The 13,589-nt window shown below is 41.2% G+C and overlaps 1 protein-coding gene across 2 annotated transcripts in view; it reads right to left on the bottom strand.

Annotated features, from left to right (window-relative positions):
* kif6 (kinesin family member 6) overlaps positions 1-13,589 on the bottom strand; it is a 77,966-nt gene that overhangs the window by 21,386 nt on the left and 42,991 nt on the right. For both annotated transcript variants that reach the window (XM_084915141.1, XM_084915142.1), the window contains exon 13: positions 7,725-7,913. In XM_084915141.1, coding sequence (XP_084771267.1) covers positions 7,725-7,913 — 189 coding nt within the window. The remainder of the gene's footprint in view (positions 1-7,724; positions 7,914-13,589) is intronic.

The following is a 13,589-nucleotide window of genomic DNA, read 5'->3' as shown; positions in this document are numbered from 1 at the left end:
GATCAAGATCAGCCAGACCCTGCAGGAACTGGAAATCCTTCTACCCTCTCCAATCTTAGAAGAGGTTTACAAGTTTGTGGACAAGGCTCAGCGGGCCCAACACTCTAAAGGAAAAGAAAGACAACGCAGGAAATTTCACACCTTGCTTTCAAAAACACACACTCCTCATCCTGAACCTACACAACCCAGAGAAGAAAACACACCTGAAGTCAGTCAGGAGAAATGGGTTAAGAACTTTTCAGACAGGATTCTCACTGAACCTGAAAAGAGAGTATTAGCTAAAGGACTCAATTTTGCCATTTCTCCACAACAGTTGCCCATAGTGGACCTCATCACAGCCACAGAATCTGCCATACGGATTAATAAATTATCACAGACAGAAGCAGAGCAAATCAGGATGAAAGTCTCAGCCACGCTCTCCAGTGCCAAAGTCCCTCCATCCAACCTCACAATACAGGAAAAGAAGGCCGTCGCTTCCCTGAGCAAAGACCACAACATCACTGTTTTACCAGCTGATAAGGGAAGATGCACCGTGGTCCTAAACACTACAGATTACCATACAAAGATCACTACTCTCCTCAGTGACAACAATACCTACGAAGCCTTAAAGCGAGACCCCACAAGCAGCTACAAAAAGAAAGTTATAGCTTGCCTTCAAGACTTTGAAAAGGACAAAATTATTGACCGCCTTACATATCACCGCCTTTACCCAGGGGATGCCATACCCTGCATCTACGGACTTCCTAAAATCCACAAGGAAGCTGTCCCACTCAGACCCATAGTCAGTAGCATAAACTCAGCCACTTATAACATTGCTAAACACCTTGCTACCATCCTTGCTCCTCTTGTGGGGAACACCCCACACCACATCAAGAACTCCACCGACTTCACTGACAAGGTCCAGAAACTTACCCTGGATCCAGATGAAACCATGGTGTCCTTTGATGTAGTCTCTCTCTTCACTTGCATACCCACCACGGAGGCCGTGGAGACTGTCAGAAAACGACTACAAGAAGACAGCTCCTTGGAGGACAGGACCAACTTCACACCCGATCAGATTTGCACACTGTTAGACCTCTGCCTCACCACTACATATTTCAAATACAACGAAGGCTTTTACAGACAAAAACATGGCTGTGCCATGGGCTCCCCCGTGTCACCTATTGTAGCCAACCTTTACATGGAGGAAGTGGAAAGGAAGGCTCTTGGCTCTTTCAAAGGAAGAGTACCCAGCCACTGGTACAGATATGTGGACGACACCTGGGTCAAAATCAAGACACAAGAAGTGGAATCCTTCACTGCGCACATTAACGCTGTGGATAAAAACATCAAGTTCACCAGGGAAGACACAAAGGACAACTGTTTGCCTTTCCTGGACTGCGCTGTGCACATTGAAGAGAACGGCAAACTCAACATCGAAGTTTACCGGAAGCCCACACACACGGACCAGTACCTCCTCTTTGACTCCCATCACCCTTTGGAACACAAACTTGGAGTAATTAGGACCCTACACCACCGGGCAGAACATGTTCCCTCTAAGCCTGAAGGAAAAAAGAAGGAACACACACACACACATGTAAAGGAAGCACTCAAAACGTGCGGCTATCCTAAATGGGCGTTCTTAAAGTCAGCAAAGAGGCACAGAAAAGAAGACCAGACACCAGCGAGGGAGGATAAGAAGGACAGACGCAACAACATTGTCATCCCCTATGTAGCTGGTGTATCAGAAAAACTTAGGAGAGTTTTCTCCAAGCATGACATCCCGGTGCATTTCAGACCCAGCAACACGCTCAGACAAAAACTGGTTCACCCGAAAGACAAAACGCCAAAACACAGACTTAACAATGTGGTGTATGCTGTACAGTGCAGCGAGGAATGCCCAGACCTCTACATTGGAGAGACCAAACAGCCACTTCACAAGCGCATGGCACAACACAGAAGAGCCACCTCCACAGGACAAGACTCAGCTGTCCATCTGCATCTTAAGGATAAAGGACACTCTTTCGAGGATGCCAATGTTCACATTTTGGACAGAGAGGACAGATGGTTTGAAAGAGGAGTGAAAGAAGCCATCTATGTCCACTGTGAGCGACCATCTTTGAACAGAGGCGGGGGTTTACGACACCAACTCTCTGCCATCTATAATCCAGTTTTGAGATCCCTTCCCAGACGCCTTAACGCCCACTCACATCCTGGGCTATCTGACCTCAGGAATTCGCATGATAAGGTGGGGCCAGGTTTCACAATGAACACACCCGAAACTCTGGCTGATTGGGACCCACACCCAGTTTCACACCTTGGCTCAGGCAATTAGAGGATCATCAGGGGGTCCTTTTGTCCCTCTGTGGGGGGATACTCCCACTAGGTTTATATCTGGGACTCTCCACCATTTGACCTTAGAACTGAAGAAGCTTCTCGGATGAGAGGTGAAACGTCTTCAAGTAACTTAAAGAAGTCCAGACGCTTTTCTTTGCAAGCTCCTTTGACTACGATGACCTGGATGACTGAGAACCTTCACAGACAACTGTAGGAAATGTCTTCTCTGATTCTCCTGTAAGTACTCAGTGTGGTCTTAAAACCTGCTTCCCAAAGTTACAGAGTCTCCCTGGACAGCATCAGGCTGAAAGAGTCAGGAATTTCTCATGAAGTGTGAGAAAATTGGTTGAACATTCCTGAGTGGACGTGTAACTACTGCAGGATCTGGAGATTTCTGGGGGTGTGCAACTTTCCCCACAACAGAGTGGACAGTACTAATACTGTTGGCAAAATTAAAAAATGTAGTCATTATATAGTCTGGTTTAAGAATGAAGTCATCTACAAACACCATCTCAGTCTGTGACTCCACAGCAATGCTAAATCAGTCTTGGTCAGCATGCCGTCCACCACTGTTATAATCCTCCAGCCTGGAAAAGGGCACACATTTTCTTGAGGCAAGAATGCTGCAGTCTCCTTATTTCTGATGTAAACCAGAAGTGCCTCTTTCTTCTACAAAGAGTACAAAATGCTACAAAGTTGCTTAGGTCGACACCGATGATGTAGCGCCATACCTCTGAGTCTTTATGTAGCACCAAATCACAACAACAGTTGCCTCAAGGCACTTTATATAGTAATGTAAAGACCCTACAATAATACAAAGAAAACAGAGAAAACCCCAACAATCACATGCCCCCCTATGAGCAGGCGCATTGGCGACAGTGGGAAGGAAAAACCTTCCTTTAAACAGGAAGAAACCTCCAGCAAAACCAAGCTCAGGCAGGGATGGCCATGGGCTGCGACCGATTGGGGATGAGTGGATGAAGACAAGACAAAAACATGCTGTGGCAAAGAGCCAGAGATTATTAAAAAATGCAACAACATAACTGCAAAAGGGACAAAAGAAAAAACAAGAGAGATTAATAATAACTAATAATTAAATGAAGAGTGGTGTATAAACACATAGTGACTGAAAAAGGTGACTGTAGAAAAAATACTCCATGCATTTACAAGGGGTCAACCACAGTGGTTAAATTTTCATATTTAACTTGCCACAGATTTTTACACCAGATGCCCTTACTGGCACAAGCATCCCTCCAACGTTGCTCTGTGGAGAAAAGAAGATACTTCGAGAAGGAAAGCCATTTCTGCAGCACTCCACCAATCAGGCTTGGATGGTAGAGTGACCAGATGGAAGCCACCCCCCACTAACTTTGTCAAACTGTGACAACCCACATGAAGTTTGCCAAAAGGCACCTGAAAGACTCTCAGACCATAAGAAACCACATTGTCTGGCCTTATGAAACAAAGACTGAACTCTTGGGGCCGAATACCAAGCGTCATCTGGCGAATACTATCCCTACACTGAACATGGTGGTGGCACCATCAAGCTGTGGGGATGTTTTTGTTTTTTTTCGAGGGAAAGATGAATACAGAGTACAGAGACATCCCTAGCACACAGTCAAGATAGCAAAGGAGTGGCTTTGGGACCCGTCTGTGAATGTTCTTGAGTGGCTCAGCCAGAGACCAGACTGAACAGCTCTGGAGAGATCTGAAAATATATGTGCACCGATGGAGCCTGAGAGTTCCCAAAAACAGGTGTGCCAAGCTTGTAGCATCATACTCAAAAAGACTTGAGGTTGTAATTGCTGCCAAAACTGCTTGAACAAAGTGTTGAGCAAAGGCTGTGAATACTTATGCACAATAAGTATGCGAACCTCAAGAAAACACTTTGTCACTGTGGGTATTGTTTGCAGAATTCTGATGTGAAAATTTGAATAAAACTGATTTTGAAGGCTTTAACATGACAGCTGTGGATCAGCTGTAGTTGCAATGATCTATGATCATCAAATATATTTTCACAGCTGTTAATATACCTGGATGGACTGCCCAAGTAAAACTAAGAGGAACCGTAATCCATGGAAGTTCATGTCTCACAAGAGAGAAAGAAAGAAATAAAATGGCCTTTTGAGGCCGAATGAAAACAAATCTTCTGCTGTGACAGCCCATATAATAATGTTAACTGCATATCAGATGATCTAATACATATGGAACATCATTTATCAGTGATTTTAAAAACCCCTGTTCATGGTCTTTGTTCCTTCTATAGTCCTTTATGGACAGACTTGAAGTGTTTATTTTGTTTTCAAACAGGCTCTTCTGGTCTTATTACTGCACCGGGCACCATGACACAAAAATGTCAGAGAGGATGAGAGAGCTGTGGTTAGCAGAGACAAGAGCGCAGGCTTGGTTTGATGAGTTTCTGGCTCATACCGAGCCTGATGGCTATGACCAAGCTTGTTACAAGCGCTCAAGTTCATCATCACACTCGAGGCTCCACTTAACCAAAATTAAGCAGGAAAAAGCCAAATAAATGCCGCCTTTGGCTGGAGAGCTCATCCAAAAGCTTAACTTGCTTAACCTCAGCATTCCCCTTACATTTAAACCAAGTTTATGTCTAAAGAAGTTATAAGTGAACAGACTATCAAAGAGAAGCTGCAGATGAAGTTTCTACTTCTGAAGCTGCCACCTTTGGGTCATTGTTATCATGTATCTTTAAAGTTTTAGTTCATAAAGGCTGTCAACCACACTTAGGCTGCCAGTTAAGTAAAACAGTATGGTTCTTTATTATGTACACATTTGCCAAAACGAAAGAGTAAATATCCTCTGGCATATTTACTTATGTATTTATGCATACATTTTTGGATTTGAATTGAGAACTACAAACAAATTACGTATTTGGCATTCATAGACAGGATCTCAGGGCACACTCAGAGTAAGGAGGGTGTTGGTTTTAAGAATCTAATGCAGTCCTTTTGCCTTTCTGAATATGACTGTTAGAACGTACAGTTAAAGCTGACAATGAGGTTACAGAACATAGTTAGCACCATCAATGGGAGACCATGATTCTCATCCAAAAACAGGAATGGACAGCTGCCTCTGCACTATAGGAGAGTTGTTGCCAAAGAACTTGAGTATCTTGAGATAGTTACTGGTACATACAGGTTCATCTTATCAGGATATCTCCTAGTCGTCTAACTTTGGATGGTCAGTTGGGAGGAGACCCAGACTAAAGAGATTATACAAGATGTGATCAAAAAATTCTGGGATAGATCTATTTAAAAAAATCTAGATTTCAAGATCATCTCTTTGTGCAATTCTGGATAGTATGGCTGCTCACTCTGCAAATGTTCACTCATACTTGTGCCTGTGCAGTGTGTGCTGGATCTCTTCTGGATCTACACAGAAGTATAGAAAGTTGTAGGGAGGCATATTTGGCAAGTGGTTCAGGGGCGCCTGTGAAGATTGTGTTAGTGTGTAGTAAAAAAAAGCCTTTCTCAATGTGTTTTCTTCAAGCATTTGATGGCAAGCACCACTCTTCGATGTCGGTTGACAACCTCACCCTGAAAGACAGTTTTATAGTGCACAACACGTATGCTTCTTTTCTCGCTGCTCAGCTGAGTCACTGGTTTCAGGATTGGAAACTGCTTGTTTGTAGCAAGAGCTCCTATCGCCGTCCTCCGTGGGTGTTATTTGTTAATGTGCGTACCATGCTTGACTTTGAGAACCGTGGGCGCAGAATACAAATATTCAAATCGGGACTTCCTGGATGAGATCTGGGCAAGCAAGAGACAGCGATCTTGAAAAGGAGATTAAACATATTTTAATCAGGTAATCATGAAGCTCATCTGGCTTGGCAGCTTCTCGTGATACTGAGGATGAACTGGATGTAGAAAACTGCGAGCAGGACTTCTGGAATAACCTTTTTGGCCTGCTTCACAATGGACAGTATTTAGCAGTTCGTTTTCTAATAGCACAGACATTCTGTCTCTAAATTAAGTGGATGCTTTCTCAAAAACTGTCAGTCCAGGTTTAGTGTCCTGGTCACATCTGCATAGCGTCTCTTGTATTTACATTGCAGAAGTCTTGGCTCACGGCCTCGGCTTCACGTTCCAGTCAGTATTACAGGTTTTAAACCCATCAGCTTTTCATCAGCAACAAATTACAGGTTTAAAATACCGTACTGTCCTTTTAATACATATAATCCTACTCATGGCATTGTGTAGAAATAAAGAAAAGGGTTCTGGTATGTCAGACCCTTACCATGCAGTAAAATCCACAAATCAGGAATTTGTTATGGCCCAGAGACACACACAAAAGGCACAGTGAAAATCTAAAAGACCACAAAAAACAGCCTACATTCCAACCGAGAGAGATCACCTGTCTGTAGGCTTAGCACCTAATTTTTCAAAGCTTAAAAAGAGCGAGTGTGACGCTTAATGGAGTCAACATCTGTGAAAATTTGATTTAATTCATACAGTGCTTTATTAGTCCATGTGGGACAGGACTTGTTCTGAATATTTTGGTAAGCGTGAACAGCATTAGTACTAGGTCAGCTCTATTTCTGAGGAATATTACCCAGCCAGTTTTCATTTCTTACTTTTAGTCTTGAGCACTGATAGCTCACATATATCAAATACCACACCAAATGCAAAAATGACATTGGTTTCACTCTCAACATGTGGACAAGTGGACACTTGTCTTTAGAAACACTGAAATGTTTTGGAAATGCATAATACTTTAACATACAGGATTAAACTCTTTTCATGTATTAAATGCTTTTGAAAGAGATTGTAACATAATTTAAAACAATGAAACCTTCTCTAACAGGCCTCTAACAGCCTGGACTAAAAACATTCCATTCTACAAACAGTTACATTACTAGTTTGTTGATGGATGTTTTTCCTTTTAATTTTGTTTTTTTTTTTATAGTAGAAATACTATTAAAAAAGACATTTTCTATTGAAAGTAGAAAAATCTAGAGAACATTAGACAAGAAAGGAATTACATCAGAGAATGTTTGCCTATGTTATTTTTTTCCTTGAAAGTACAGACAGCTTTTATTGAGATAAGTCCCTCTTATAAGTTCCTCTTAAATACCACTAGTTGTACTACCTGTTCTTTTTTTTTTCTTCAATAATTTGGCTCAATGAACTCCTTTTGAGTTGGTTGAACCAAGTTATATGGCCTCATTTTAAGGCCAGAAATTGCTATGTTTAGGAAAAAACATCTGAAAGAAGCTGGACCTGATTCACACTTTGACTCTATATCACAACATATCAGCAGTCTTTCAAACATTATTTTGCATGTGTAACATGTGTAACATGATATTTTGCATATGTAACGTGTAACATGCCAAATTTTTCAATATTGCATTTTAAGACAAGGGGAAAACCTTGAGGTTGACGTACCTCTTTTCATGTACTGTATAGCTCGTCCTCTGTGATCTGCTGAGATGGTCTCCATACTTCCTTCTTGTGACAGCTCCACCGTGGACACACTCGATGTACTCTGACTCTGGCTGTTGGTGATGTTTGCAAGCTGAGCAGCAGCATCCTGGGCTCTTTTTTTCTCCTTCTTCAACATCTTAACTAGGATGCCTGTCGCAAGCAATTAAAGAATGCACTTGTCTTTGTTTTGGAGGTAAGATACTGCAAGAAAATCTCCCTCAATTCAACTAGACAGATCACAAATCAAAGAACTTATGTCAAGCATCTACAGGGAGTGCAGAATTATTAGGCAAATGAGTATTTTGTCCACTTCATCCTCTTCATGCATGTTGTCTTACTCCAAGCTGTATAGGCTAGAAAGCCTACTACCAGTTAAGCATATTAGGTGATGTGCATCGCTGTAATGAGAAGGGGTGTGGTCTAATGACATCAACACCCTATATCAGGTGTGCATAATTATTAGGCAACGTCCTTTCCTTTGGCAAAATGGGTCAAAAGAAGGACTTGACAGGCTCAGAAAAGTCAAAAATAGTGAGATATCTTGCAGAGGGATGCAGCAATCTCAAAATTGCAAAGCTTCTGAAGCGTGATCATCGAACAATCAAGCGTTTCATTCAAAATAGTCAACAGGGTCGCAAGAAGCGTGTGGAAAAACCAAGGCGCAAAATAACTGCCCATGAACTGAGAAAAGTCAAGCGTGCAGCTGCCAAGATGCCACTTGCCACCAGTTTGGCCATATTTCAGAGCTGCAACATCACTGGAGTGCCCAAAAGCACAAGGTGTGCAATACTCAGAGACATGGCCAAGGTAAGAAAGGCTGAAAGACGACCACCACTGAACAAGACACACAAGCTGAAACGTCAAGACTGGGCCAAGAAATATCTCAAGACTGATTTTTCTAAGGTTTTATGGACTGATGAAATGAGAGTGAGTCTTGATGGGCCAGATGGATGGGCCCGTGGCTGGATTGGTAAAGGGCAGAGAGCTCCAGTCCGACTCAGACGCCAGCAAGGTGGAGGTGGAGTACTGGTTTGGGCTGGTATCATCAAAGATGAGCTTGTGGGGCCTTTTCGGGTTGAGGATGGAGTCAAGCTCAACTCCCAGTCCTACTGCCAGTTTCTGGAAGACACCTTCTTCAAGCAGTGGTACAGGAAGAAGTCTGCATCCTTCAAGAAAAACATGATTTTCATGCAGGACAATGCTCCATCACACGCGTCCAAGTACTCCACAGCGTGGCTGGCAAGAAAGGGTATAAAAGAAGAAAAACTAATGACATGGCCACCTTGTTCACCTGATCTGAACCCCATTGAGAACCTGTGGTCCATCATCAAATGTGAGATTTACAAGGAGGGAAAACAGTACACCTCTCTGAACAGTGTCTGGGAGGCTGTGGTTGCTGCTGCACGCAATGTTGATGGTGAACAGATCAAAACACTGACAGAATCCATGGATGGCAGGCTTTTGAGTGTCCTTGCAAAGAAAGGTGGCTATATTGGTCGCTGATTTGTTTTTGTTTTGTTTTTGAATGTCAGAAATGTATATTTGTGAATGTGGAGATGTTATATTGGTTTCACTGGTAAAAATAAATCATTGAAATGGGTATATATTTGTTTTTTGTTAAGTTGCCTAATAATTATGCACAGTAATAGTCACCTGCACACACAGATATCCCCCTAAAATAGCTAAAACTAAAAACAAACTAAAAACTACTTCCAAAAACATTCAGCTTTGATATTAATGAGTTTTTTGGGTTCATTGAGAACATGGTTGTTGTTCAATAATAAAATTATTCCTCAAAAATACAACTTGCCTAATAATTCTGCACTCCCTGTATGAGGGCAGTTAGGTAGCTGCTCTAGAGTTTTTTTGACAAAATTGTTATAAAAGTATTCCCAAATGTTTCAATATTTGATAAAGGCTGTGCATCTGTAGAGATTTCCTAAATGACATCCGACCTTAGAGATAGGGGAAGGTGCAATGTCTGGGATGAGTCAGTGGAGAGGAGCCAAAAGCCTGCAGAGATGACACTGCCAAGAATTTCTTGGGAGTCTTTTTCCACTGATGTGGTTGTCTGCTTAAGAGTATAACTGAGAATAACTGAGTGACTGTACTGACTCTTCTTAGATCTTGTCCCAGGGCTAGTTCGAGCTGACTACTCTTAGGTCCAAAAGTATTTGGACAAGGCCTCTGGCCCATAATTTAGGAATTATAGCAGTTTTTATAATGCATCCCTTTTAATGGGCTCAAAACTAACTGGACACATAAGTTTCATGGCCTGCTTTATTTTTGGCAATGCGAAGGTTAACAAAAAGAAAAACTTATGTTAAACTAGGAATTAACTCTGAGGGGGAAAACAGCACAACACAGAGCTAAGAAACACACTACCATGTGAGGTGAGGACATGACAAGGGACAAGGGAAGGCTGAGACAATAAATACACAGCAGGTAATTAGGAAGACTGAAAACACCAGGGAAGACGGCTGCAGCATATCAGGGGAAGTAAAATTCAATATGAAGCCCACAAGATATAAGACACACACATACAGACTGAGACCCAGACTAAGACGTGAATCTGACAAAAGATAAAAACAGAGATAAGATGGGAACACAATGAGAATACCAAAGGGGAAACGGGAATGGAAAGACCTGAGAAGAGGAAGGCCAGTTTAGAGTTTAGCAGAAAACAAAGAAAAGAGTCTGCACAGTTTTACAAAAAAGGACATATAAAACCAAGATTTACTCGTATAATGGGAAGAAAACAAGACAGAAAGAGCTCGCGATCTTAGGCATACCACATTATCAATCAAACATGGTGGAAGCAACATTACAGTATGGGCATGTATGACTGCCAGTGGAAATGGGCCACTGTTTATTGATGATGTGACTGCTGATTCAAGCAGCAACACGGACTCTTAAGCGCACAGGCCTATAGCCTTTGCTCAGATTCAGCCAAATGCTGCAAAACTGACTAGACAACGCTTTACAGTGCAAATAAATAATGACCCAAAGCATACTGCAAAAGCAACCAGAGTTTTCAATGCAAAGAAATTAGATATTATACACTGGCCAAGTCAGTCATCTGATTTCAACCATAAAGAGCATTTTTTTTAAAGTTATTAAATGCAAACTTGAATACTCAAAGACTCACAAGAAGGAAACAATCAAAGGTTGCTACAGTGAAGGCCTGGCAGAACATTTCAAGGGGGAAAACAGCATTAGTTGATGTGCATGGGTTCTGGACTTCCTGCAGTCACTGACTACAAAAGAAAAGTGTAGAAAGTTATCCTTATAGTTAAAATTGTTTTAAAGGGATTTTATTTTATATTAGTAATATTTTCATTTCAATGTGTAACCATATTTTGATTTATTTATCCTGTGAATGGCCCTTCCCCTAATTTATTAGTCAGCATGAAATAAGAGTTGCCTACGCCTAATTTGGAGTCACACAACTAACAATGAGATCTGCAGACATCTCACTATAGTCAGACTATAACCGCGGGGGGATTTTTAAAGACAAAAACGGCATAACTTAACTTTTATTCCCTTCAGCCATGACAAAAGGGGATGTCAGTGGAAACAATAATATGAAGAAGTAGTCTCTAATTACAATTTCCATTGAAATAAAACATACAGTGTTCTCAAAACTGCCAAAATCTAAACCTAACACACTTCCAAATGACCTACTGTAGCCAACATTTACAGAAAAAGAGCCTGTTTCTGTGGGTCCTGTGTCATTGATTCAAACAAGTCATTACTTCAAACCGCTGTTCATCAGGTTTTTCCATTATTGGCATCTGATATCTTCATTTATGCACAAAACTACCACAGAAGTCTAGTGGAGATAAAAACTTCTATAGGAGTAAGAACGTGAGATCTGTGGGCTGTTTCGCATGCCATGTGGTGTAAAATGCTGCGGTTAGATTCAGCTCATGATGTTCTTCTCCTCCTTGGCTTTTTAGTCATTCTCTAATATACTTTCCAACAAGCCAGACATTACAGGAAATACACAAAATGCCTTTAAAATTGCCACACATGGCAGATGTTTGATTTCATTCTCAATGGTGCCACAAACTACTCCAGTTTCAATGTACCACGCAATGTATCCAATAAAAATTATAAGGAACAATTTGTTTCCCTACTCTTTACGTTTACGAATACAATGACAGTATTCAAGGAAAGGAAATTAGTGCAAGCAAGTTGAACTCATATCTTTTGGCCAGCTTTGCCCCTAAACGGGTCAAATATTTCTGTTTCTTGCCAAAATGAAGTGTTCGTTTCTTTAAAGCACGGTCATGACCATTCTCTAAAATATTTGGAGCCAGGATATTTTCCTGACCAAGCAACCGAGTCCTCTCTGGGCTCAAAACCAACCAAGCTTTAATGGCCCTAGCCCAAAGATATTTTTCACATTTTCACCTAAGTAAAAGGAGACCCAAACAGCTCCAATGGAAACATCTTGGATGAATTGAACAGTGTAAAACTAATCCAAGTACAATAAATGATCAGAAGCTGATGTTCTCCACTGAATGTGTAATAAGTGACAACCTATGGTACTGCTTTAACAAAGACAGGGCATCAGCACAGGCCTGTCAATTTTAAGTTGTTATCACAGATACACAGTGAGAGACTATAGTTACTATCAGGATTTGTTGTTTCCACGTAGTAATACATGATGCTTTGTGGGCTTAGTATTTACACCAGTGATGCCTTGAGTGATAGCCATGTTGCTTCTGGATAGATAAGTCATGAGATCTCAACACGATACACCACCCAGGTCTAACTAATCTATGTTCAGTGGTGGCTGAGTATAGTGTTACACAAGTTTTGAGCACCTTTGATCTATATCACCACCCACCATAGTATTTGAGTCACAAATGAGACTGTCAGTGATGTTGTCGCTCATACAGCTCACAATTCATCACAGTTCACAGGTTATTTTTTACACTGCAGCCAGGAAGTGCACAAAATTACAGGTGGGTCTAAGTATTTTTGAGCTGGATGCTGCAATTTGGGAGGTCAAGGACACAAAATTTCTTATTACCAAAGAAAAGGTGAGAGTTAATTGGCTAAAGCCACCCAGTTGTCACTTTGATTATTGTAGAACATGTATTGGATAGGTCATGTGACTTAAATCCAGACTTTCTGATGTCAGTTTAGATGACCGACCACCGAGAAGCTGCTGTAGAGATGGAAAAACTGGCACAATGCATGACAGAGACGTGTGTCAGCATGCATTGATATAAACTACAATATATACACTTTGAGTTTAACTAGCATAAACTTTGCTTTAAAAAAAAAGTGTATATATAAATAAATAAATAAATAAATAAATAAATAAATAAAAATAACCTGAAAACATGAGTTGCTCTGGAGTGACAGTCACAAACAAAAACACTTACCTGTTAGGAAAACTCGGGATATTCAAGCTCCACAGAAATCAGGTCAATATTTTCTCTCATTTCATTAGCATGAAATTTGGATTCTATTGTTTTATATCTCATAAATTCAGATTTCTCTGAAATTTGCCGATCCTTTTTAGTCATCGTTTTTAAGGTGCAATGTGACCACATGAGCTGTCCTCAGAAAACCTTGTCATTTTGACATCGGCTTGTTTTATTTGTCACCCTAACCACTGTGCTTTCTTCGTTTGTTTAAAATCTGCTATGTTTGTTGCTTCTCTGTCATCATGTTACTGGTGGATATCTATTCACTCTTGCAGAGTCAACTAAGCAAAACCAGGTGCCCTAACTCCCATGCAGATGGGATGCCCCCCCCCCTTTGTTTTACTGGGAACTTTCCCATAATGAACCCTGTAAGGACTCCTCA

This window comes from Perissodus microlepis, chromosome 19 (genome assembly GCF_051167445.1).
Source record: "Perissodus microlepis isolate ML-2025 ecotype Zambia chromosome 19, ASM5116744v1, whole genome shotgun sequence".
Taxonomy (NCBI): Eukaryota; Metazoa; Chordata; class Actinopteri; order Cichliformes; family Cichlidae; genus Perissodus; species Perissodus microlepis.
This window is presented reverse-complemented; position numbering and strand designations above follow the sequence as displayed.